General features: G+C 39.9%; 1 protein-coding gene across 4 annotated transcripts in view; it reads right to left on the bottom strand.

Moving 5' to 3' along the window:
* Nucleotides 1–27965, bottom strand: part of WDR17 (WD repeat domain 17) — a 1003384-nt gene that overhangs the window by 476398 nt on the left and 499021 nt on the right. For all 4 annotated transcript variants that reach the window (XR_014978161.1, XM_085641859.1, XM_085641857.1 and 1 more), the window contains one exon: nucleotides 9888–9974. Coding sequence is in view for 3 of the 4 variants with exons in the window: in XM_085641859.1 (XP_085497985.1) it covers nucleotides 9888–9974 (87 nt within the window). In the remaining variant the exon portion in view is untranslated. The remainder of the gene's footprint in view (nucleotides 1–9887; nucleotides 9975–27965) is intronic.

The raw sequence follows: 27965 nt of genomic DNA, 5'->3' as shown, positions 1-27965 counted from the left end.
AATTCACCAACCCACGCAGCGAAGCCACAGACATCACCCTGTCCCAAGACCTCTGTGACAAGCTCAGAACCTACTTCCACCTCAAGATCAGAACACTCTACAACAACTTCACGGACTACCCACAAGACACGTCAACCAGTCCCCCGCTTCCCCAAGACACCAGCCAGCCCACCATCTCCAACTGGACACAAGCCACGACCATGGACACTGCTGCAGCCATGAAAGGCATCCACTCACTAGCCCCCACCAACCCCTGCCCCCGCACATCTACCACAAAGCCGCCAACACCATCGTGCCCCAACTGCAACACACCATCAACACCACCTTCAAAACAGACACCTTCTCAGACGACTGGAAGAGCGCCGAAGTCAGGCCCCTGCTCAAGAAGCCTACGGCTGAGCCCACCGACCTCAAAAACTACCGGCCCATCTCACTTCTCCCCTTCGCAGGCAAAGTGGCAGAGAAAACAGTCAACAGGGAGCTGACACGATTCATCGAAGAGCAAGCCATCCTCGACCAGTCTCAATCCGGTTCCCGAGCCAACCACAGCACCGAGACCGCCCTACTCACCACCACAGACGACATCCGCACCCTCCTGGACCAGGGCCACTCCGCGGCCCCCATCCTCCTCGACCTGTCTGCAGCCTTCGACACCGTCTCTCATCGCACACTAATCACCAGACTACACGACGACGGCATACAAGGAACTGCCCTAGACTGGATCCTCTCGTTCCTCAGCAGAAGAAGCCAAAGGATCAGACTACCTCCCTTCCTCTCCGCCCCAACAGACATCACCTGCGGAGTCCCCCAGGGGTCAACTTTGAGCTCGACCCTCTTCAACATCTACATGGCCCCCCTAGCAAACATTGTCTGACAACACGGCCTCAACATCGTATCATACGCCGACGACACCCACTCATCCTCTCCCTGACCAAAGACCCCACCACCGCAAAACTCAACTTCCAGAGAGGAATGCAAGAAGTGGCAGTCTGGATGACCAACAGCTGCCTAAAACTCAATGCTGAGAAGACAGAAGTCCTCATCCTGGGAACCACCCTGTCAGCATGGGACAACACCTGGTGGCCCACCACCCTCGGAACCCCACCTACCCCCTCAGACCACGCCAAGAACCTCAGCATTGTACTCGATTCTTCACTTACTATGAACCGACAAGTCAACGCCATCACCTCCAGCTGCTTCAACACCCTCTGCATCCTCCGAAAGACTTTCAAATGGATCCCCACGAATAAAGTAAAACAGTCACCCATGCACTCATCACCCGCAGACTCGACTATGGCAATGCACTCTACACCGGCATCAACAAATCCCTACTCCGCTAACAATACAGAACACCGCAGTCAGACTCATCCTAGGCATACCTCGGCACGAACACATCAGTCAACACTTGCGGCGACTCCACTGGCTCCCTATGGAAAACGAGTCACCTTCAAAATCCTCACTCACACCTTCAAATGCCTGCACAACAACTGTCCCAAATACCTCAACCATAGAATAAACTTCCACGTACCCAAAAGAAACCTGCGATCATCCAAACTCGCACTGGCGGAAACCCCACGCATCCACCGAGCCAGAGTAGGCGGAAGATCGTTCTCCCACATCACAGCCAAGACCTGGAAGAGTTACCGGCAGACATAAGATGTGCCCCCTCCCTGAACACCTTCAGGAAGACCCTCAAGACCTGGCTCTTCGGCTGAACGGAGCTGCATACCCCCCCTCCCCCCCCCCCCCCAGCGCTTTGAGACCCTCACGGGTGAGTAGCGCGCTTACAATTCCCTGATTGATTGATCTTTTATTGCTAGTAATCCACAGTCGTAAATTGTGTATTCTGTCAAGGCAAAAGCCAATAATTGATAGTCGTTCAGAAAAACTACTATGTAGGAGTTTACATGCCAGCAAACATATAATTATTCGAATACAAATGGGGAATAACACAAAGTGTCCCATTAAATATTCAACTTGCCCATGTTGGTGTTGACCTCAATTTCTCCCCATCTTTTATCACTCTTATTGAGCAGATTTCATGATACATAAAAATCTAACATGGAAAAGATTTTGTCATCAATTTGTATAGTCTTAGCTTTTAGCCCTCTGTGGTTGTAGCATGGTATTAAATCATCATGTACTTAAAGAACAACTAATACGAGTGTTCCAACAAAAAAATATGAGCCTAGTCCCAGTTTTATGATATAGCATTTTCAAAAAAAAGCATCCATGTGTAACATATGCATCTGGGCTGATATCTACTGTGCAACCATAGTGATGATGTGCAAGCAATTGCTTTGTACCTTCTTAGAAAACATCTGCAAACTCCTTATGAGCATTGGGCAACCCTTCACACAGAGCTAAGGTCTGCTGAAAAAACATGTTAGGAGCTAGACCTACAGACCTTCACAGGAGGGATAAAAATGGCCTCAACAGCACTCAATGGGGAAATCAATTATATTTTTTGACTTTGCCAAAGCCACACCAATGCTAATAGTAAGGGATGCAGAGAGAAGCAGGAGAGGCGATAAAGCACTCTTAAAATGCTTTTCATTAAATTTCCTTTCAAAGCTTTGCACACCGTGATATGTTTCATTTTATATTTCAATGATTCAATGAGTCCTGAACTTTTTATGTGTCAAAACAGGGTTCCCTTGGCATCTAATATCAAGCATTGGCAAAACCAATAGGTCTGGACTTGACAAGCTGCTATAAAGCTAAATTGTTTTTAAAATATTTATCTTGTGAGCCTATACCGGAAAAATAAATAGAAGAAAAACAGAAAACCTACTGCTGCCTAAATGTAGCAATAAAAATTTACATTTGAAAAACATAAATAAGTATTGCTTATATTTTAATAGAAAGGTAAAGGTGCTTCCTAGCAGGCAGGACTAGTTAGAACAGGTATGCAAACTTTGCTACTATTTAATGCACAACACAGGAAAATGTACAACCTACTCTAAATTACTGTAACCAGAAGACATGGTTTAATCAAATCAGGATGATTAAAAACAAAAAAGGATAAAGAATGTAGAGGAAAATAAATGTTATTTAAAGTATTAGCCCACCAAACCTGGCACTGAAGTTTAATTCATCTTCTTTTTTGGTGGATGTGCACATCTATTCAGGCAAAACACCATCACTCACAGTGCAAGAGAGACAACGCGTAAGGTGAGCTGACTCATTGTCCCATTTAGAATGCTGTGATAGGGCAAGGAAATGTGAATGACAGTTGAACAGACCAATGAATGAAGAGGACTGGCTCAAAGACCCTCTATATATGTATGTATTTTTAACTTACGAATTTCTTTGCTTAAAACTGTATCTAGGCCAGGCATAAAAAAGCACCGTAAATAACTTTTTTGAGAAGGACCGAGCTGGCCCATGAGCAAAATTGCAATACCCAAGCCTCACTTACAGACTGAAATTAAAAGATTAAAAATATTATATGCCTTTTACTGGAAAAACACACATATCTCTGCTTGACTTTATTTTTTGCCAACCAATCACAGTAATTTGCATAAAACAATGGCAAAATGTACCTCTTTCGCAAATTAGAGGTTTATTAGTCATCTATGTTGCTACTAATGTGAAATGCCTACACAAACTAATTTTATAAGATGAGTCCTCCCACTCGCATTTCAGCTGTGGAACATTTGTTCACATTCCCAAACACCTAGTCATTAGAAATATTGACACAGACAAGACAGCTGTGCCTGAGTGCTTGCCAAGGCATGCCAAGGCGGGAGAGGAGCGTTATTTCCACCAGAAAGTGTACTGACCTGTACGTGTTTTTCATTGTATTTCTATGTTTAGCTTTTTGCATTTTCTAATTGGTGCAAGACTATCAGAATAATAACCCAAACTAGAAGTAACTTTAAGCAAAGATTAACGGCGCCTGCTTTCACTTGGGGCAAATTATTATCAAAGAGAATATCGAAGAAAAATCGATTTTTTTTTAATTTAGACGTTATTGTTGAAGATATTGCACAGCATTCATTTAGGAGTGTTAGGTAATATTACATCTGCTTTAAACAGAGAGAAACTGAGGAATTTTGGGCGAATCCCAGTTAGCAATCAAAGGCCCGGATTGAATTAAAATTGCACAGTGCCTCGCAGTGTGAAAGTCAGGAGTGCTACGTTGCACGAAGGGTAAAATGTTGCGCAGCACGTTATGTACAAATTGTTGTGCACTGATGATGTGACTGCGAACGATCATATAATAAAAAGAGGTTTTGTGTGATTTTAAGTGATGTGTTGTGTTGCGCCATGGCGCAAAGTCGACTGTGTGATTTCTTATACGAGATTTGCACTTGAGGGACTACAGCTAGTACAACTTTTTATCCATGGATCAATCGCATTGTGTATATAGTTTCACCGAAGTGACACTTATTACACATTGAACAATCACATGCTTTTCCTTTTGCTCATTGTTTGGCACAGTGTTAACAGATTTTGTAGCCTTAGAAAAGGGTGCACTCCAAGAGTGTGTTGTAGGTTTGCGATTACCGCCCCCTTTGCACTAGAGGCGCACACACATGGTCTAACCCCGAATAATATTTTAGTAAGGAACGTGATTTCATTAGCATGCACGCAGCAGTTGAATTAGAATGTTGCACCAGATTATATCACCAGCGCTAAGAGAGTTATTTCATACTCCTGGAAGAAGTCCTTGCTTTACAGGCCACTCTATATGTGTCCATTGTAAGTACTGTGTCTGAAAGGCCTCTAAGTTCTTTTGGACCATTACGGGTTCACAATATCTGAGACCCTCTTATTGCAATTCCTGATTTGACCAATTAGCAATAGAAGAGTCTGTGGGAGGATGGTTGAGATGCTGCCTCCTGCCACAGAGTGTAAACAGTGGTAATTTACTTGTTCTTTACCTAAATTTGCCTCAATCTTCATTGATCCTGACATGATCCACTGTTGTGGTCTTGCTTGATCCGTCTACTTTCCGACAAGAACTGCTCTACTCAAAGATAACAGTCACAAGTAGAAGTGAGCTGCTCTAACTGCCGATTTCAGGCGCATGCAAACAGGTTCACTCTTTTTGGGACAGAAGTTGCACCTTTAGTTTCACAGGGTTTGGACAAGGGGGTACAAAGAAAAAAGGGGTGTCTCAAAACAGGTTTAGAACCCAGTGCATTTTACATAGACTTATGGATGTAGGAGCAAAACAGCTGAACAGATTGACATCAAATTTGGCAGGGCTAGATATTATGGTGCAAAGATAATGCTTTTGGATAATACAGGTAAGTACAGTATGTATTTTTTAAGTTATAAGGTATCTTAGCATAGTCATATCTGTGCCACGGTATTTTCACGGTATTTCGCGGAAGAACCGCGGTACATAGTGATGACAAGTGATTAAATGATTACCTGCTGACTGCCTTTGCAAAAGTTAAAGGCAGCCATGTTGTTTTTAAGTGCAGTTTGGTTGTGCTCTGCATTATGCTTTCAGATCTAGGTAAGTATTAGGTTCCGTATTTCTCCCTTACCTGTTATCAATTTAGTAAAGTGGTAATAGGTAGGGAAAATATTAAAAAATATCTATATATTATTTAAAAAATGTACAGAATACCACAGTACTACCTTGAGAGTACTGCGGTACTTAAAAAAATAAAACAGTTAACAAATTTAAAATACAATGCACAACACTATATTTTACAAATATAGCATACCACAGTGTCATTTCTAGTTTTAGCATATTTGAATATGCACTAAAACGTCGACAGAGTAGTGTGGTAATGCCTACAAATTATTGTGCTACCTTAAATAATGTGCAGTTCTCCTTAAACTGCTAAAAATATATAATCAAAATTAGAAATAAATGTCTGTATCTATTACCACTTTCAAATAGTGGTAATAGATAGTGATCAACAATGAAAACTACTATTTACCTATATGTCAGAACCTAATTTAGAATGCAGCAAAACGTAGACCATACAATGCATCAAAACTGTGATAACTCTAAAAGAGTGAAACACACGTCAGGGGCTACTTTTATTCATTCTAGTTTGGCTTGGATGGTATGTTACTAAGCCTAGAGCTGTAAAAGGCTTTTGTCATGTTTCAGCTCGGCGTGGATGGCACTAGATAATTTTATGCTTAAAGACATTGCTGCAAAAATGGCAAAATACTTTGTCACTTTTCTAGTTTAACGTGGATGGAACTATGGTAATCCTATGCTTAAAAACCCTACTAGAAATACAGCCATTTGTGGTCAGCAGTTTGGAAGTGTCGGTGGAGTTGTAGAGTGATCCATATAAAGGAGCAGGTCTCCACTTAAAACTTGGGAACTACATAGAGTTCCCTACTTACTTTTTTGGTATAATGTATGCACCACTCTAAGCCTGAAAGTATATAGCTTTGATGCTTTTATATATATATATAGTAATGTATACCTTGTGTTTGTTGTACAAATCATATATGTTGAAACACATATACTTAATTCTCTTACATTCTTTATAGAGATCCTAATGAAGTAAGCACAATTATAATAGGTTATTCTTTAAAGGGCACATCATAGCGCAATTTTGCCATTTCTACATTATGTAAATAACAAGTGTTACTGCTGCTCAACATGTTCTCTTCAATTCAGTTAGTGATCACAAATAGTCATGTTGCTATGCTTTACCGAAGCTTCTTAGTTGAGCATTTAAGTTAAGTGGCTAGCCATCTGTAGTCAAACCTGCAGGGTCTCAGACAGTCTCTTTCATCTCATAAGATTCTGGTGGATAGTGATGTAAAGCACAAGAACCGCTGCCTAATTCAAGTGTTCAACTCAAACGTATTGAAAAAACTCAGAAGTCGAATGGGCACTTGAAGGAAAAACATGGTTTAGTTAAACCTTTGCCAAGTAGCCACATAAAGGTGAAACATATATTGCTTGAAACGTTTTGTCAATTATATGGGATAATGTACTGAGAATCTCCGAGAGAAAAATGAATACATTAATTTGTTACACCGCAATATAATAATGCACTCTATTCCAGTGAAATCGTAGTTTGTCTGTACATTGTGAATATGATTTAAATTTACAATTGTACAAACTTATACACCTTCAGATCTTTACCTCTTTCAGGATTTAGGGCTCAAGCTCGTAATCTGTGACTCTAACTAATACCACTTAAAGGAAATAATCTAGTGCCCTTTCTAGCACTTCTGACATCACAGAAATGGTCGAAATGGTCAGTGGGCGCTAAATGGATATCTCGCAGTCAGCAATGAGAAAGCTGAAAGCATTCCCCTGCTTCCCTCCACGAGTAAGGCTGTCCGTTCGCTGCTATATCATTTCACGATTGTCTTGTGCTTCTGAACATTTCGGAGGATCTGAGGATATCCATGCCATGTGATAGCCTTCTTAGCCAAAATCAGGAATGTATCCAAAAATCGGCTCCAGCCATTCCACGATGTAGGGCGTGTGAAGAACATTGCTAACACCTCAGGGCGCTATATGGCAGTCCCGCATCATTCCTGAATCCCACATTTAGAGCATTTGGCCAGGGTAAGTCCTATGTAAGTAACTGAATTAAGTATTTTAAAAAAGAAATTCATGGGGACACTGTGAACATATTCAATCACTTTCTACCATTCTCGAACCTCCAAACCCATTTCTAGGTCTGCCTGCCATTTATACTTCAGGGGTGCCAGGATGGTCATAGATATTGCAAGAAATGCCTCATATACCTAAGCAACAGATTTCCATTCATTCCCTATTGCAAACATTGATTGCGTCCGCTCTTATGTTTTAGGCTTCCTGGTATGTGGGCCCCACAGCACTTGTACATAGCACCTGATGGCATCATACAGAAAGAACTCTCACAAAGGGATTGCATTATTATTCATCATGTTATCATGTCATTTAGAATCCTTAATTCCCTCACTGAGTAGTAGTCTCCCAGTGATGTGAGCACCACCTCCTTTTAAGCCGTCAAACGACTTGCCCTAAATAATCCCCTGGCTCTTATTAAACCTACCAATAGTATGACTTGGGCTTATCAATTTAGTCCTATGGTTTGCATCTCCCCCAGCATCTCATTGCACCATGTAATAGGTGAGAGTCCTTGGTTTGCTCCTTTAAAGGGAATAGCCAAGGTGCCATTTTCCAATCTCTCGTCCTCTTTTTTATTTCTCATAAATTGATGCCTTCCAACCATCTGCCTATTAAATTACATTTTTAAGAAGCACAAAATTCATGATCTGGTACACCCAAGACCCCTATGGATACTGGTAGTTTTAACTTTAAGAGTGCTACCAGCCGTCTGCCTTTAACCCTAATCAAGTCTATTCAAAAACATTTCTAGTTCCCCTAAAGAGGGGCGCCAGGGCCCATATTGGTAGATTAATGAAAAAACAAAACATTCTAAGGAGGAGTATCATTTTAATCTGTGCTATCTTGCCCATAGCAGACAGGGGCAGAGTTTAAAAAAATGATTTGTTCCCTCTTGCAGCCTGTAGTGTTGTAGGCTTGCAGTGTATCAATTCACTCTTAGACCACTCTAACTGTACCCCCAGATATTTGAAAGTAAGTGGCGCCCAGCAGATGCCAAGGTAAAGCTGCCCCAGGCATACATCTATGACTTTGTAGACACGCATGTTTTAGACAAGTTTACGTTTAAGTCCTGCACCTTTCAAACTCAGCAGCATTTCCATCAGTGGCTTGAGACCAAATGGACTATCCCTTAAATATAGCAGGCGCTCATCTGCACATATTGAAATAACATGCACATCAGTATGCTGTTCACCTTACCCTCCGTTTTGCATCATTCTAACCAATGGATCTATTGCAAGTGGAAATAGATTGGCAATAGTGAACATCCCTGTCTTATTCCATTAGATACAAGCCAGAGATCACTTTTCCCGTCTGTACCCATGCGTTAGTCGTGGCACTGGCACACAAGTACAAATAATTACATTTACATCTGTTGTCTATGGATCTGTAAAGTATCTGTTGTATGCCACAAGTGTCACCATATAACCATCTCTGACCATGCCACTCTGACACTGAACAACCCTTTCACAACTATTGCTCTTTCACAGGAGAGTAAAAGTAGATTTAACTCATCTCCTCTTTAAGATCGCATGATCCAGAAGTGGGAGCCCATCAGTGCCACTGACAGTGCCACAAAATGAAGCTGTTTTACAGTTTTAGAGTAATAGTTTGGGACACCAACCTGATCCAAGAGGGTGGGAGACAGCAGCTTCAACAATGTAGGCAAGAGAACCAAAGTTCAAGGAAATGACTGTCATTACTTATGTAACTTGCACACCTCAGCATATACTCACGTCTTCGTTACAGTGCTCTGCTGCCATTTAAGCTAGGTTGCACTATTTAAATGCTCCCAATCAAATAAACAGTAGATAAAATAAGATTCAGCGAGAACTACGGTCTTGATACAGGTAATGAATGACAAGTAATAAAAAGAGTTAAAGAAGCATGCTATTTTTTTATTTTATACGCTGATCAATTTCATATGTGGATGTTATTCATCTACAAATTAATCCTTGTTAAATATGGGGTGGAGAAACATGCAACAATTCACACGTTTGATACCTCACGGAGCATAGTCAATAGATGTTAACACTTTTTCTGTGGATACAATGGCATTTTATATAGAAGAGTGAAAGGAAAGTACAGAGTTGCCAAAAACAGATATACTTTTATTTTAGATAAGTTAATTAACAGAGAATCCAGCTTACTATGTATATGGTGTTACTGTGAAAAGAGGGTTTAAAAACCATGTGTGAAATAAAAGTCAAGATAAAATATTTTAAAGAGGTTACTTATTGAAATGTCTGATTTATAAAACTTCTTAGGGAGACTCGCATTGAAAGAATTTCTGCACAAAACAAAGATTTGCTAAGTGCTCATTACTCACTTGTTATTCTGGCTCCAATCACATCCAAACACAGCAGCAGGATGTTTGTACTTGTGAAGAACTTTGCCATCAATCGTTCGTATAATGCTGAAATAAAATTACAACTTATTAGGTGCTTGTTGGGAGGAGAATGTTGAGCATGCCTGATTAATCAGGAATGGAAAATTACAACATATATGTTCATGACAATATTGAGCCAGCCTGAATAAATATCAGTCTCCATCTTAGAATGATATGGACATGTGTACAATTTAGGGCTCCATATTCTACATGGTCGAGTTGTGTACGCTCTCATGGGGTCTATTTTGTTTGACCATACACAGTGACACTTCGAGGTAAGTATTAATGATATTTAAGTCAAGCTAGACAGCACAACAGCTGTAATCAGTCTATGAGCTTAAAGTCCATGCCCCTTCTTGCTGTTGCTTTTCATTTGACTATGTCAGTGTCATTTAAGTGGTCAGTCATGCCTCTTTGTCCCTCCTTTCTCTTTTCTGTTCCTCCAACTGAGTAGGGACTTAGTACTGTCTCATTCCGCTATGGTTCCTTATCTGTTCTTGGGGGTAATATTTTTTTCTTGGCTTTCTGCTCTGTTAGTGTTTTTCTGTGTTCCACTTCAGCACCCTAGCTGCGTACATTTAAATATATCATTCTTCCTCCCATCTCCTCTTAATGCTACAGTTGTGTTACTGCTGCCTCCCCTGCCATGCCTCCCATTCCCTTGCTTGTATTTTTTTAGGCTTTTCACTTTTTGATGTCGATTGTCGGTTGGGCTTTTTCTGGTAGGATATTCTTATGGTTTAGGCTTCCTTTTAAGGGCAGTTGGGCTTGCTTTTTAGGATTCCCCTGCAAGGGGTTTACATCCCGCCCCCTCTCTTTCCTGGCTTTCATTTTTTTCTGTGTGGGCCACTGACTTTTCGTCCAGTTCTTTTGGCTGTAGCATAGTTTCCTGCATTTGCCAATTATTGTTTATTTTGTCACAGGCAATTGCAGAATAATATTCTCTCCTCTACCATTGAGGAAACATTCTTCTCAATTTTAACTCCTTTGATTTTTTATTTTAACTGATTATGCTCTATTTCTACGGAATCACCAGGTAGAGGGTGGGTGTAAAAATGCTGTAAAATGTAAGATTAAAGACGGATGCGGTTTCCGTCAGTGATTACTTAGTGTTGCGGGCCGGCTAGCAATCATGATGGGCATGTGGGGCCACTGAAAAAGAGCTCTGCATTCACTTCTACCTAAGTAACGCATTGGGCTGTGTTGGCTTCTTAAAATCCCTGTTGTGTCCAAGTGTCGATTTCCGTTATATTGAAAAACAATTGCCACGTTCGTTTAGCTTGTCTAGTTTACTGAGTATGACGAGCCATGTTTTTGATGTGTTGTGTGTTAAATCACTTTTAAATCCCCGAACTCCTTCTCGATCGTGGGTAGCTGGGTGAATTATTCACTAGCCACGATGGCACATTACTTTTTTTTAGTTTATACTTCTTAATCTCTGGTGACTTCACAGCAGCAAACAGAAGATTAAAGGTGTTATAAGGGACTAACCCTATTACGCCAGGGGGCTCAGAAGGTGCTTGGTGGCATTTCCGCTATCCCTGGCATTTTGTTGTTTTGCACCCATGGACCATGCGGAGCTGTGGTCTGGATGGTTAAGAGTATGAAGGGTGGGATGAAAAACTCCTAACGATGGGTGATCTAGGGATGTGCAAGGGCGTCTTCCACCTCTGCCAGGCCTGGAACAGGAAATCAGGGTCAGGAGTAGCATCAATGTGCACCAATGTGCATCTATTAGCACAATTGAATGAGTTTCTGTTGTCATTATAACATGGAACGCAGAACTCTGTAAGCAACCTGTGCATTTCCTGACCAACATATTTTTAATTCTCTGGCAAGTATGCATACATCTTCCCTGTTTCATAATGTGAAAATTGCTGTTTGCATACATTATTTAATGTGGGTTTTGGTTCCAAATCACCAGCTCCATGTAATTTAGATAAAGCGTATATGCTCTAGATAAGAGTGCATTCATTGCATACATGCATTCTATACATATAGCACCTATTGTATCTCTGCTCAGAGAGTGAAATGACTATTCCTATTAATGAGTGAATAAGAGGGGTGTGAAATCACTTTATGTGACGTTACTGTGTGCAGTTATATTATGCATTGCTTATGCTTTCAACCCCAGCACTTTTTACTTGTGCCCTGGCCTTTTCGGGGAGCTTATGGTGATAGAGAAAGTTGCTGTCCACATACTCAGTAATTTGCATGCTTTACCTGTGCATTCAATGCTCTCAATAGAACAGATCTTTGTTGTCCCATGTCAGTTCATCATTCATCTACCTTTAATCATCATGAATTGATTTTGCACAGAGATCCTGATGCATGCCAGGGTAGCCCACATATCCCTTGGGGCTACTTCTGGCCTGTCCAGTGGGTCTGGCTTCTGTGGGATGGAGAGGATACTTCATAATGTCTCCCCACACCAGGCACAATAAATTCATTCAGTCTCTAACATACTGTGACGTTTAGCGTTTCATTTTATAATTGGGGTTAGGGGAGAACAAAACTACATACAGGCAATGAACCAAAACTAGGTTTGGTAATCTCACTTGACATGTGCCATCTTGAAAGTGATTTTTGCAATCTGCTTTTGATGCACGTACTTAGCCTGTGGTTACTGGTTTGAGGCAGACTAGATTACTTTTTGGGATTTAATTACAGGGCATGCTTTAGTCGCTTGTATGCTTCAGGGGAGTTGGATAGGGAGACTGGGAATTTAGGGATGGATTTGGCCCATCAAGCGTTCTGTTTTGTGGACACAATTGAGCATGTACTAAATCACTAGTACTTTAGGGATGCTGAAATCCAGGAGTTCATCTCTGCTGTGAGTTTTAGAGGATGCAAGCCTGAAGTCTGCCTTTCTAGTCTTCCCCACAATTCTGTGCTATAAGAGTGCGACGATGGCAATAGGTCTCACGTTTGTGAGACTTTGAGTGATTGGCATTGTAAATGACAATGACTTTTATTTATGTGTTAACACCTGCAAGCAATGCGCAAACACATTTTGTACTTATAACAGTTGCTTATGAGAAACAAGACTAGCAGTGACTGCGTGTCTTTTATTGCCAGCCTTGCTTCTCCTAAGCAAGGACTATAAGTGTAAAGTGTGTGTTTATGCACCTCTTGCAGGTTTTCAAAACACATAAATAAAAGGCATTTTCATTTACAATGCAAATAGATCAAACTTTCGCGAATGCGAGACCTATTGCATTGCAAATGCTTGTTTTTCAATGCAGTTGCTTAAATAACGTGGTGCAGTGGGTAAAAAAGCATAGGCTGGGATTAGGCCTCAAGTGGTTGCCAGTGGCTGAGCCGTTTCCTGTCATTTTACAGATTACCTTTCCTTGTTTTGCTGTGGATGTCTGCAAAGATAGGGCTTGTTTGTATAGTACTTTTGTGTGAAACTGAAAAACTTAATGATGTGCAGCTTCATAATGTTTTATTTTCTTTTACATTTCTTTGAAATTTTGCGTGCTGAGCTAAGCTTGTGAAGTTTAGAAAAGACCATTCGGTGCTGCAGGTAGCTAACCTCATGGAATGGAATGAATGGGTGTTTTCTATTACACCTAAAGATGAAGGGGATCCAAATCCCGAGAGACATACTCAACCTAGGGGTCTAGATGGTCAGAGTGGACCAGAAATATGCTTATTTTATTGTACATATCTTTGGATGCCACCACAAGTTGCTTCAATTCTCCTAGAGGTTTCAGATATTGAATTTAAGGTTCTTCTCTTTGGCCTTTTGTTAGCACTGTGACCTTTTTTGATGATCAGTTCTCACCCAACAAGCATAATCAACTACTTCAGAGACTCTGATTTATGATCAATCAATCAGTCTGGATTTATAAAGCATGGCTAAACTCCCAATAGGGTAGTCAGGCACTTGCAGGTCCCAGAGGCATATTTGAACAGCCATGTCTTGAGGGCTGTTTGGAATTCTGGAAGAGAGGTCATGGCCCGGATGTGCGTGGGGAGGCTGTTCCTGGTCTTTGCTTCGATGTAGGAGAAGGAGCATCCTCCACTTCTGCTTCGGTAGATGTAGGAGCATGGGCAAGTGAAAGAGAGGGTGAGCCCAGTCTTCTCGACGGTTGATGGAGGTTCAAGCGGTGGTTCATGAACGGAGACCCTTAGTTGGGTATAGCCTTGTGTGTGCGTGTGTCAGCAGCTTGAATTGGCATCTCTACTGTACGGGGGAGCCAGTGGAGTTCCTGAGGAGGGGTATTATGTGGGTTTGTTGGGGAAGGTTGAGGATGAGTCTGGCAGTGGCGTTCTGTATGGTATGAAGTATCTGTAGGAGGTGTGCCGCGATTCCTACTTAGAGGGCATTGCCGTAGTCCAGTCGGCTTGTGATAAGGGCTTGTGTCACAGTGCGTCTTGTGTGTAGGGGTGGCCCATTGATGATCTTACATAGCTTGTGCAGAGTGAGGAAGCAGACGGCGGAGACGGCGTAGATCTATGATTTTATGGTGAGCTCATTGTCAATGATGATTCTGAGGTTTCTGGCGTGGTTGGAGGAAGTGGGTGCAGTTCCTAGGTCTGATAACCACTAGGAGTGGTTTTATGTGTTGCTGCTGTTGCCAAACATCAGTCCTTTGGTCTTCATTGTGTTCAGCTGCAGCAAGTTGTTCTTCATCCAGTCGGCGACGTTTGTAATGGATCTATAGATGGGTTGTTTGATGCAGGGAAATACTATGTATGTCTTTACCACACATTTTTTACCCTTCATTTTTCTTTTAATGCATATGCTTTTACAATGTATGCCTTTACCACACATTGTTTATATATTTATATATATAAACAATGTATTTGTGGGGGGAAACCTCAGACGACCACGAACTTACCTTAACCCCTTGTGTGCCCCGCCCTTTCCACGCCCTGTGCAGGGCGTTTCATTAGCGGGCGGGGCTCATGACGAGATAGTCTCGTCATGGGCACAGCGCAACTGCGGCCCATGACGAGACCATCTCGTCATGGGCACTCAAGGGGTTAAATGCGTTGTAAAGGCATACGTTGTAAAAGCATATGCCTTCTAAAAACATGCATGGTATAAAATGTGTGGTAGAGGCACAATGTGGTAAAAACCTCGTTGTAAAGGCTGTTTCCCCTGCGGAAGTTGGTTCTGGTGGTGGTGGGTTCATCAGTGAGTGAGAGAATGAGTTGGGTGTCATCTGCATAGGAAATTATGTTGAGACCATGGGATCTGACGATGTTAGCCAGCGGGGTCATATATGATATAATTGATACAATTATATAATTGATATATATATATATATATATATATATATATATATATATATATATATATATATATATATAGATAGATATAGATATATATATATATATAGATATAGATATATTACCTACTGGCGGTCGCCAGTAGGTAGTTATAGTTAGGACCCCTTTTCCATAGGAAATCCGCAACATTCTATTTTGAATAACTTTGGCGCCGGTCGATGAATCCTCGCGAATTTCTCAAAATAGGTGGGGCGCTACGCTCCGCTCCTACCCTGAAAGTCTCGGGGGGATACGTCAAGCGGGGGCTGAGATAAAAGGGGGGTCCCAAAACGCGTTTTTCCCATGCATTTTTCCATAGGACCTTTAGAACGAGCTACAGCCCGAACGGCTGAACAGAATTACTAGAAATTTGGCAGAGAGGTAGTCCCTATGTCAAGGAAGTGTCTTTTGTAGGTTTGGTGTAAATCTGTTCAGTAGATTCTGAGAAAATAGCCTTTAAATCAATATATATATCTGAGCCCGCTTACCGTACGCTTACGGTAAGCTTACGGTACGCGTACGGTGGCGTGCGCGAGCGCGATTCTGATTGGCTGTTAGATCTTAGTAAACATTCGAATCGGCCGAAACCAGGAAGCGGCGGCCGCCATTTTGTGTGTTTCACTCAGAAAAAAAAGAGTGAAAACAAGAAAAGGGGGCAATGAGGAGAGTTACAGACCCCCTTACATTTGTGAGGGGGTCAAAGAAGGACTGTAAAGTACAAAGAAAACATTTATTGATTTTTTTAAAAAATCACGGGGTACGCGTACGGTAAGCTTACGGTAAGCGTACGGTAGAAAAAAAAATTAAAAAATAAATGAAATTCAGATTTAAGTGTTTAGATATTAGGGGGCTCTAAAAAGAGCCGTTGTGTTTATGAAATGATTTTTTAGTGGTACCTACAAGTAAGTACCGATGCAGAGTCTAAGGTTCAAGAGGAAGACTCTGTTCCCTTTATCATTGAAGTGCACACCATCTCCTCTATAAATGTCTTGCATGTCAAAACGCAAGTTGTTGTGGTAAATGGCACCCATACCATAGTCACGGAGGAAAGCAGAAACAGATTTGTTGACGTGCTTTCTTGCTTTGTCAATCTGCGGACAGAAATGATTGGACCAGTTCCATTTTTGCCTTTGGCATATGTTGGAAAACACAAAGGCAGTTTTAGGGAAAAGTGAAAACAGTTGTGCAAAGGTGTCCTTCATAAGCATTTCCAGACCTACCCCAGTCAAAGTGCCTAGGTCATTGCCACCACAGTGCACTATTATGAGGTCAGGGTGTTGGATTTGCATGAAGGATTTCACCAATGGCATCAATTGGTGCCACTTTAACCCTCTCTGACCAATCCATTTCATGTCTACATTTGGCAAAGCAAGGTCTCTCACCATATCTGTTTTCTCTGCAAACTTTTCACTCCAGAAGACATAGCTGTGCCCTACAATCCACACTGTGAACATCTTCAAAGGAGAACTGGATGCACTCAGGAGGTGTCTTTCAGTAGAATGGCAATATGAAAAGAAAGACAGTTTGGAAATGGAGGCATACATATTTTTTTCAAAACAAAAAGAACTGATTGGCTGTTTCATACCATTCTAGAATAAAAACTAGGCTGTATGTGTAAACTAATAGAAGCATGTTTTGTATTGGTACAAAAAAATGTGTTACCAAAGAACAGTACTATGGATTTGCTGTTAGGTTTGAAAAGTCAAGCACTCTTGCTCTGTGGAATTGAAACATTGTGTGGCGAACTTCTGACCTAACTCCACACAGCAGTGTTCCATGAGCTGTTGCTATGGTAGCAGGCAGAAGTCAAGTTGGGGGAAGGGTACTAGGCAGAAGTCAAGTTGGGGGCAGGGTACTTTTGGAAAAGGGTTGGTTTTCAACCAATAGAAATGTGTGATTACATTTGAAAAAAAGGGGGAAGCACTGAGATTTGAAACTTACATGTATATGTGTGGAAAAATAGAGGGAAAGTTTGCCATTATCTGGTTCTGCTGAGAGGAGAGAGGTGAACACAACAGAGATCCTGGCTCTGATAATCTGCTGTTTGAGTGTCACATTTCTTTCACAACTAACTAATTTTAAAGGTGAGTTTAGAGTTTGAGAGGGGGTGTATGTGGTAACTTAAGAAATGAATAATAGAAATGGAAATTCTTTTTGTTGTAGTTGCGTTTATCATTTTCTGTTTTGGGAGAAATTTAAATGTGAGGAACATGTAAAATAATATGGAGTATGTTTTCACAATAAATTAAGGTGTACTGGAAAAAAAAAGAATAGTTTAAGGGTTTGAGGTTGGACTCAGTAATGCAAATACATTCAGCATCACTAAGGCTGGTTGCCCTTGCTAGAGTGTAGGCAGCCACCCAGGTTACACATGGAGGTGGTCTGAAAAAGAAGTTTGGACATGTGCATTTAAGAAAATCGAGAAAAGTGGTTTCATAATGTGTCAGTCTGTAAAAGTGATTTTCACTTGCCCAAAAAAAAAAGAGCAGTAAGTGTGCTTTCAAATTGGCAAAGAAATTTCGTTTTGGGACTAATGTGAAAACATGACTCTGTGTGCAGAGAGGAATTATAGGCAGAGATTTATTGCGTATTGCTCTGGTGATTTCACAGTTGCATTAGATGGAAAGGGGGAGCGATTTTTTGGGGGAAGAAGCAGACTCTTAGCACACACCCATGTGCTTGCCATGTATAATCATGCACAGTATTTACAAGCGAGTGGGGTTTTCAGGTTTCAGTCTGTAATGCAAATACATTCAGCATCACTAAGGCTGGTTGCCCTTGCTGGAGTGTAGGCAGCCACCCAGGTTACACATGGAGGTGGTCTGAAAAAGAAGTTTGGACATGTGCATTTAAGAAAATCGAAAAAAGTGGTTTCATAATGTGACAGTCTGTAAAAGTGATTTTCACTTGCCCCCAAAAAAAAGAGCAGTAAGTGTGCTTTCAAATTGGCAAAGAAATTTCGTTTTGGGACTAATGTGAAAACATGACTCTGTGTGCAGAGAGGAATTATAGGCAGAGATTTATTGCGTATTGCTCTGGTGATTTCACAGTTGCATTAGATGGAAAGGGGGAGCGATTTTTTGGGGGAAGAAGCAGACTCTTAGCACACACCCATGTGCTTGCCATGTATAATCATGCACGGTATTTACAAGCGAGTGGGGTTTTCAGGTTTCAGTCTGTAATGCAAATACATTCAGCATCACTAAGGCTGGTTGCCCTTGCTGGAGTGTAGGCAGCCACCCAGGTTACACATGGAGGTGGTCTGAAAAAGAAGTTTGGACATGTGCATTTAAGAAAATCGAAAAAAGTGGTTTCATAATGTGTCAGTCTGTAAAAGTGATTTTCACTTGCCCAAAAAAAAAAGAGCAGTAAGTGTGCTTTCAAATTGGCAAAGAAATTTCGTTTTGGGACTAATGTGAAAACATGACTCTGTGTGCAGAGAGGAATTATAGGCAGAGATTTATTGCGTATTGCTCTGGTGATTTCACAGTTGCATTAGATGGAAAGGGGGAGCGATTTTTTGGGGGAAGAAGCAGACTCTTAGCACACACCCATGTGCTTGCCATGTATAATCATGCACAGTATTTACAAGCGAGTGGGGTTTTCAGGTTTCAGTCTGTAATGCAAATACATTCAGCATCACTAAGGCTGGTTGCCCTTGCTGGAGTGTAGGCAGCCACCCAGGTTACACATGGAGGTGGTCTGAAAAAGAAGTTTGGACATGTGCATTTAAGAAAATCGAAAAAAGTGGTTTCATAATGTGTCAGTCTGTAAAAGTGATTTTCACTTGCCCAAAAAAAAAAGAGCAGTAAGTGTGCTTTCAAATTGGCAAAGAAATTTCGTTTTGGGACTAATGTGAAAACATGACTCTGTGTGCAGAGAGGAATTATAGGCAGAGATTTATTGCGTTTTGCTCTGGTGATTTCACAGTTGCATTAGATGGAAAGGGGGAGCGATTTTTTGGGGGAAGAAGCAGACTCTTAGCACACACCCATGTGCTTGCCATGTATAATCATGCACAGTATTTACAAGCGAGTGGGGTTTTCAGGTTTCAGTCTGTAATGCAAATACATTCAGCATCACTAAGGCTGGTTGCCCTTGCTGGAGTGTAGGCAGCCACCCAGGTTACACATGGAGGTGGTCTGAAAAAGAAGTTTGGACATGTGCATTTAAGAAAATCGAAAAAAGTGGTTTCATAATGTGTCAGTCTGTAAAAGTGATTTTCACTTGCCCAAAAAAAAAAGAGCAGTAAGTGTGCTTTCAAATTGGCAAAGAAATTTCGTTTTGGGACTAATGTGAAAACATGACTCTGTGTGCAGAGAGGAATTATAGGCAGAGATTTATTGCGTATTGCTCTGGTGATTTCACAGTTGCATTAGATGGAAAGGGGGAGCGATTTTTTGGGGGAAGAAGCAGACTCTTAACACACACCCATGTGCTTGCCATGTATAATCATGCACAGTATTTACAAGCGAGTGGGGTTTTCAGGTTTCAGTCTGTAATGCAAATACATTCAGCATCACTAAGGCTGGTTGCCCTTGCTGGAGTGTAGGCAGCCACCCAGGTTACACATGGAGGTGGTCTGAAAAAGAAGTTTGGACATGTGCATTTAAGAAAATCGAAAAAAGTGGTTTCATAATGTGACAGTCTGTAAAAGTGATTTTCACTTGCCCCCAAAAAAAAGAGCAGTAAGTGTGCTTTCAAATTGGCAAAGAAATTTCGTTTTGGGACTAATGTGAAAACATGACTCTGTGTGCAGAGAGGAATTATAGGCAGAGATTTATTGCGTATTGCTCTGGTGATTTCACAGTTGCATTAGATGGAAAGGGGGAGCGATTTTTTGGGGGAAGAAGCAGACTCTTAGCACACACCCATGTGCTTGCCATGTATAATCATGCACAGTATTTACAAGCGAGTGGGGTTTTCAGGTTTCAGTCTGTAATGCAAATACATTCAGCATCACTAAGGCTGGTTGCCCTTGCTGGAGTGTAGGCAGCCACCCAGGTTACACATGGAGGTGGTCTGAAAAAGAAGTTTGGACATGTGCATTTAAGAAAATCAAAAAAGTGGTTTCATAATGTGTCAGTCTGTAAAAGTGATTTTCACTTGCCCAAAAAAAAAAGAGCAGTAAGTGTGCTTTCAAATTGGCAAAGAAATTTCGTTTTGGGACTAATGTGAAAACATGACTCTGTGTGCAGAGAGGAATTATAGGCAGAGATTTATTGCGTATTGCTCTGGTGATTTCACAGTTGCATTAGATGGAAAGGGGGAGCGATTTTTTGGGGGAAGAAGCAGACTCTTAGCACACACCCATGTGCTTGCCATGTATAATCATGCACAGTATTTACAAGCGAGTGGGGTTTTCAGGTTTCAGTCTGTAATGCAAATACATTCAGCATCACTAAGGCTGGTTGCCCTTGCTGGAGTGTAGGCAGCCACCCAGGTTACACATGGAGGTGGTCTGAAAAAGAAGTTTGGACATGTGCATTTAAGAAAATCAAAAAAGTGGTTTCATAATGTGTCAGTCTGTAAAAGTGATTTTCACTTGCCCAAAAAAAAAAGAGCAGTAAGCGTGCTTTCAAATTGGCAAAGAAATTTCGTTTTGGGACTAATGTGAAAACATGACTCTGTGTGCAGAGAGGAATTATAGGCAGAGATTTATTGCGTATTGCTCTGGTGATTTCACAGTTGCATTAGATGGAAAGGGGGAGCGATTTTTTGGGGGAAGAAGCAGACTCTTAGCACACACCCATGTGCTTGCCATGTATAATCATGCACAGTATTTACAAGCGAGTGGGGTTTTCAGGTTTCAGTCTGTAATGCAAATACATTCAGCATCACTAAGGCTGGTTGCCCTTGCTGGAGTGTAGGCAGCCACCCAGGTTACACATGGAGGTGGTCTGAAAAAGAAGTTTGGACATGTGCATTTAAGAAAATCGAAAAAAGTGGTTTCATAATGTGTCAGTCTGTAAAAGTGATTTTCACTTGCCCAAAAAAAAAGAGCAGTAAGTGTGCTTTCAAATTGGCAAAGAAATTTCGTTTTGGGACTAATGTGAAAACATGACTCTGTGTGCAGAGAGGAATTATAGGCAGAGATTTATTGCGTATTGCTCTGGTGATTTCACAGTTGCATTAGATGGAAAGGGGGAGCGATTTTTTGGGGGAAGAAGCAGACTCTTAGCACACACCCATGTGCTTGCCATGTATAATCATGCACAGTATTTACAAGCGAGTGGGGTTTTCAGGTTTCAGTCTGTAATGCAAATACATTCAGCATCACTAAGGCTGGTTGCCCTTGCTGGAGTGTAGCAGTCTGGACATGGGCTTTTTAAAAAATCTGAAAAGTGGTTTCATAATGTGACAGTTTGTAAAAGTGATTTTCACTTGCCCAAAAAAAAGAGCAGTTAGTGTGCATTCAAATTGGCAAAGAAATTTCGTTTTGTGACTATTGTGAAAAGAAATGTAGTAATATATTTAAATAAAATAAAGGAATTTTTTTTTAGTTTTTTTCAGGTATTGCTGAAGAGCAGTGAACAAAATTAAAGATGCCTACAAAATCCAGAGTTCAAAAAACGCAAAAAAAAAAACTATATTTGAAGACAACTAGAGGATCAAAGTTAGTAGAAGATGCTGATGTTGGAAGGAAGAAAAAATCTTCTGGTAAGCAAAAAAAAGATTTTCTAAGGAATATATTAAAAAAAAGGAAAAATGTACAAAATGTCTGTACAGGAAAGAATGATTTCAAACAAAAAGGACAAGAAAAAATTGAGAATTTAGTTAATGCAAATATACCTTCTGCAACTAAAAAGTTAAACTTAAACAGAAAAACAGCGTTTAAAGAGATACGTAGAAAAATGTTTCAGAGAAGAGTTATGTCCAATTTGATAAAGGATGTGAAGAAATATAAGCAAAAGGCTAAGTTTTTTAAGAGAAAAAAAGAAATTGAAGCCATTGCAGCAAAGGCATTAGAATTAAAAAGGAAACTATTCATTTTAATTTTGAATAGGATGCGTACATTAGACAAAATGGTTAATGTACTGAAATCACATAGCAAAAGGAAAAGAGTAGTGAACAGAACAAACTTTTGTAAAGTGTTTTTAGGAAAGTGGATGCATAGTTCAAGTAGTGAACCTTTTTTTAATGAAGAGAGCTATTTTCAAAGTAATAGTTTGCTGCATGCAGTTGACACCAGAGGTCGTTTATACGAAGTAAAAAATGGTTGCATAATGGAGAAGGAGATAATGGTTCCAAGAGATGAGGTACAAGTGATGGCAGATGAGGCAATGGGGAGACGTCCTAAAGCCCCAGTGTACACTTGGAATTGTAGTAGTATTTGCACTGTGCGTCAGGAATCTATTGACAAATTTCGAGAGTTTCTAAGAGAATATAGTAAAAAAAGTGTAAAACAGAAGATTAAGGTGCTTCAAAGTCTGGATCCATGCAGAGTGAGAGAGAATACTGGTTTGCAGGGTCATTCTCTGGCTTGTCTATCTAGAAAAGTGTGCAATAGTGTTTTCCATCATTTTAGGATGCTGGCTGTTCATCATACTGAAATGAGAAAGTTTGTGAGACGGTTGTATTTTGCCAAAAGTCCAGCAATAAAGTTAAATGAATTGAATAGGGCTCTGTTCCGAGGAACGGTATCAGATGTAGAGAAGGTTGTTGATGAAATTCAGTTTTGTTACTTTGGTCCTGAACAAAACAGTGCAGAGAAGGACACAGTAAATGAGGAAGAAGTGGAAGAGAATGTAGAACCCTCTGTAAGTAACACATTTAATGATCACATAACAAAATTTGCAATAGTCTCTAATGAAAGACCAAATTTGACTTGTATTTGTTGCCGCAGAACTCATTATAGAAAACAAACTAGGAATGTTGATCTCTACAGAAAGAGTGAAAATGAAGATAATTATAAGTGGAAGGATTTTGCCACATATATATTTCTAGAAAATTGTTTTGAATTGGGTGAAGATCAGCGTATTTGTAAATACTGTTACAACAAGTTAGAGGAAAATAGAATGCCGACCAGAGCTGTACATAATAATTTAGAATTGGATGCTATTCCTGCTGAACTTTCTGAATTAAATACATATGAGTATATTCAATGTGTTCATCCGTTCCAGACCATAGTACGTATGGAGCCGAAAACTGGTAAATTACCTCCTTCAGATTTACTGAGAGGTTTAAAAGGTAGAGTGGTGTATTTGCCCTTGGATTTGAAAAAAAATATGGAAACTATTGATGCGGATACTTTGGAAACTGAACCATTAATTATTCTGGTTAATGGTGTACCTACAAAGAATAAGAAGATTTGGCAGGAGCTGGTAGATGTGCGGAAAGTACAAAGAGCAAATTTGTATTTGAAAAAGAATAACAAATGGTATGAATCAATTTATATAGAAGAAGAAGAAGAAGATTTACAAGAAGACACAGAAACACCAACTGGACAAATTGAAAAAGTGGACAAGTCAAAGGAAGAAGAAATTTATGAACATTTTAGCATACATCCTCTTCATTCGAAAGAAGTTATGGGAGACAATATTGATCTCTTTCAGATGAAGAAAGCAAAAGGAACTCCCGTGAGTGTATGGGAGGAGAGCTTGGAAGCTCGATGTTTTCCCCAGCTGTTTCCTAAAGGAAAAGGAGGACGATACGATGAACGTCCAGAACAGATTCCAGCTTCTGAGTATCGGACTACAAGACTATATGCTGAAGATCCCAGATTTCGACAAAGTATTCCTTATTTGTTCCATCTTTTATTTGAAAGCGACTTGTCTGCACTGTCTTATGCAGTAAATCACATTTTAAAAAGTGGAGTACATTTACAAAATGTGTCTGCTAAGGATTTTATGGAGAAAGTGCAGCACCGAGATGATCATTTGGAAACACAACTGATCAATCTGATGGCTTGTCAGCGTGGGACAAATGAATATTGGTACAGACGCCATGGTGAACTAAAATGCATGTTACGGAATTTAGGAACACCAACATGGTTCCTTACCCTAAGCTGTGCCGAGTACGCTTGGGATGATTTACTGGATTTTCTACGAGAGGCCAATTCAAACATTAAAAACATCGAATACAAGACAGCAGGAGAACTGTGCTCATTGGATCCGGTTAATGTTTGCAGATATTTCAATCATAGATTTGAGGCTATGATGTCCTTCATCTGCAATAAAAAAAATCCACCCCTTGGAGAAGTAGTGGATTTCTTTTGGAGAAAAGAGTACCAGGCAAGAGGTGCTCCTCATATTCATATGCTGTTGTGGATCAAGGATGCCCCAAAGTTTGGAACAGATACTGATGAAGCAGTGTTATCTTACATTGAAGAATATACAACATGTGCTATACCAAAAAGCACAAGTTAAAGGAGCAAGTTTTACGTTTCCAAAGTCATCGGTGTGGAAAATACTGTCGACGGAAATACAAGAGCAAAGAAAAATACTACACTAAATGTCGATTTGGATTTCCTGGACCTGTTCTTTCAAATGGAAGAGTAAACAGTTTTATGTCAGCTGTGAGACATACTATCACAAGAAAATCACCTAAGAATACCTACAACCTTAAAAGAAAAGAAGAATCAAAAAATATAAATGACTACAACCCAGTCATTTTATCCATGTGGAACGCTAACATGGATATACAGTATGTTGCTGACAATTCCATTGCTGTTGCTCGATATGTAACGTCTTACATTACATAATCAGAAAAAACAGAATTGAAGGAAATGTGGGAAGAGATTTCTCACGAGAAGACTGTCAGTAAGAAGCTGTACAGTTTCAGTTTGAAGATGTTATCGCATCGAGAAATTGGATCCTACGAATGTTCAGATAGGTTATCTTCTGCAAGTCTCTACTCGAAGTCAAGAAGAATAATTTGGGCAAGTTTAGGCCTTGCAGCAATGAGAAATCGGGTACTGAAATCTGTAGGAGAAATTGAATATTTGGCCGAGAATGACCCAGAAAGTACAGATATTTTGAAATCAAACATGTTGGACACATATTATCCCAAGAGAAGTCATCATCTGGAGAACATGTGTCTCTATGAAGTGCTGCAGAACTACATTTATTCACGGAAAGCTGCAGAAGACATCAACAATGGAAAATATAAAGTCGTTGGTGAAGAAGGATGTTTGGTGAAGCAAACAAAAGGAAGTTTGATAAATCACCGGAAGCTGAGTTGCGACACTACTGACAAGAAGGAATTTTACTACTTGGCTCTTTTACAGTTGTTTAAACCATGGCGTACAGAGGATGAACTACTGGGAGAATTCCAGAGCTATGAAGATTCTTTTAATGCTTGCAAAGACAGCATACAATGCAGTACATTCTCAACTTATCTGCAAATGTTAAATGAAGAAATTGAACAGGAAACTACAATTGCAGCAGAAATAGCTAGAGATAGTTCTCAGGACAGCCAAAGTTCAGGAACACTCAGTCAAGATCCCCTAGGACAACCAATCGTTGAAAATGAAGCATCAATAGCCATGAATGAAGTGGAAACGGCTATGAATCAAGCTCAAGAAGAATTTATAGACTTAGAAAATTTGGAAAGACAACTGAATCAAGAGCAGCAACAAATTTATGAAGAGATCAAAAACAAAATTGATCACGGATTTCTACATGAAAAAAAAGAGTGCTCATGCACATCATTTCATCCAATCAGGATGTATGTAAGCGGACAAGCTGGAACTGGAAAAAGTTTCCTAATAAAAGTCATCAGAAGCTACCTAAAGCAAAAAACGGATTCTACTTTGTCTTGTGTGGTTACTGCTCCAACTGGGTTAGCAGCATATAACATAAAAGGAATCACTTTACATCGTTTGCTAATGTTACCAGTGGAGCATGAGAACAAAATACAATTCAACAAGCTAACTGGAGAAGCATCCTTGGAAGTTTCAAGAGTATTGAAGAAGATGCAAGTTCTCATTATTGATGAGGTGAGCATGGTATCAAACTTAATGCTTGCCTTTGTGCATTTAAGAATGCAGCAAATTTTGAAGACAGACTATGACATGTTATTTGGTGGAAAACACGTCATAGTTTTTGGAGATCTTTTGCAACTTACTCCAGTTAAAGGACAACCAGTGTTTAATACTGTCACACATGAAGACACGAAGAAGTCATTGGGAAGCATCGGAAATACAAATATTTGGTCCTTCTTTGAGTACAAGGAACTTACTACTAATATGAGGCAAGCAAACGATGAAGAATATGGAAGTATTCTGAAAGATATCAGGATTGGACTACTCACAGAAGTTGGCAAAAAAGCATTACAGAGTCGGCTGCTACATAATTTATTTCCAAAGGAAGAAATAGTTGCAGAGAAGATATACAAGAACATTGCAGAAAACAAAAGTGTCATCTGCTTAATGCCAACTCTACGTGAATGCTTAATATTCAATGAGGAGCTTTTGAAATTGGAAAAGGAAGAGATCAGGAAATTGGAAGCAGTGGACAAAATTGAGGATGGAAGAATTACTGTCACAGTAACAGGCAAAATGAAAAATAAATTGGACTCACTAGAGAAGAACATCTCCAAAACAGCTGGATTAGAAAAAAATATATATGTTTGCATGAACTGTAGAGTATTTTTAAGAAGAAATTTGGATGTTGAAAAAGGTTTAGTTAATGGAGCGATGGGAAGAGTTGTGGGTTTTATTAATTATCAGAAAAAAGAAGGAGTTGAATGTTTAAAAATAAAATTTGATCAGTTAGAAGAAGTTAAAGATATTTGTCGTTGTACAGTTCGTTTCATGCTTGTGAAAGACTTATATGTACGTAGGAAGCAGTTTCCGTTTTCTCTAGCATATGCTGTAACTATTCACAAGTCTCAAGGATTGACTGTAGATTGTGCATTTGTGAACATTGGTTCAACTGTGTTCAAAGAGGGTATGGCATATGTTGCTTTGTCACGAGTGAAAACATTATCAGGTTTATTCATGATAGACTTTGATGACTCAAAAGTTAGTGCTGATACAAACTGTGTAAAGGAGTATAATAGATTAAGAAGAAGCTATGCTCCTCATTTAGGTCAGTATCCTGTGTTAGAGAAACGTGTAGTTTCTCGTAAAAGAAAAAATGAGAATATCTGTAATGAAGATGTAGAGAAGAGGAAAAAAAAGAGGAGTGATGTAATTGTAAGCAAAAAGAAAAAGGAAAATGAAGAACAGGTTGTAGGATGTCATTTTGAAAATAGCTCTGGTGTCAACTGCTACGCAAATGTAGTGCTGAATGTTGCATTTTATCTGGAAAGTTTGCAAGAGCAGATAATAGTAAATCAGGGAAAAAGATTCTGTTCAGAGCTGACTCTCCTTTTTCAAAAGCTAAGTAAAGATAAAACTCAAATAGAAAGTGCTACTGAAATTAGAAAACTTTTAGATGTATGTTCAGGACGAACACAGTTTTCTCAAAATGTACAGCAAGACGCACAGGAATTCTTGTTGTATTTTCTTCAGGTAGTGGAAGAAGAAGGAGTTCCCATTGAAATTTTTTTTGGTCTCTCTTATAAATGGGAACATAGTTGTGAAAATTGTTATAATATATGTGGCTCTAATGTTGATAATGAAAGGTTTATTTATTTGACATTGCCAGAGAGTAAAACAGTTACTTTTGCAAAATTAGTTAAAGATGCTAATCATAGCATGAAATGTGGTGAGTGTAAATCTGACATGTTTTCAACATTAATTTTAAAGGAATACGGACAGTATGTAATTTTAATGATGCAACGATGTAG

The sequence above is a fragment of the Triturus cristatus genome, chromosome 2_2, assembly GCF_964204655.1.
Source record: "Triturus cristatus chromosome 2_2, aTriCri1.1, whole genome shotgun sequence".
In the NCBI taxonomy this organism is placed as follows: domain Eukaryota; kingdom Metazoa; phylum Chordata; class Amphibia; order Caudata; family Salamandridae; genus Triturus; species Triturus cristatus.
Note: the sequence above shows the minus strand (reverse complement) of the source record. Positions and strands in the feature narration are given on the sequence as shown.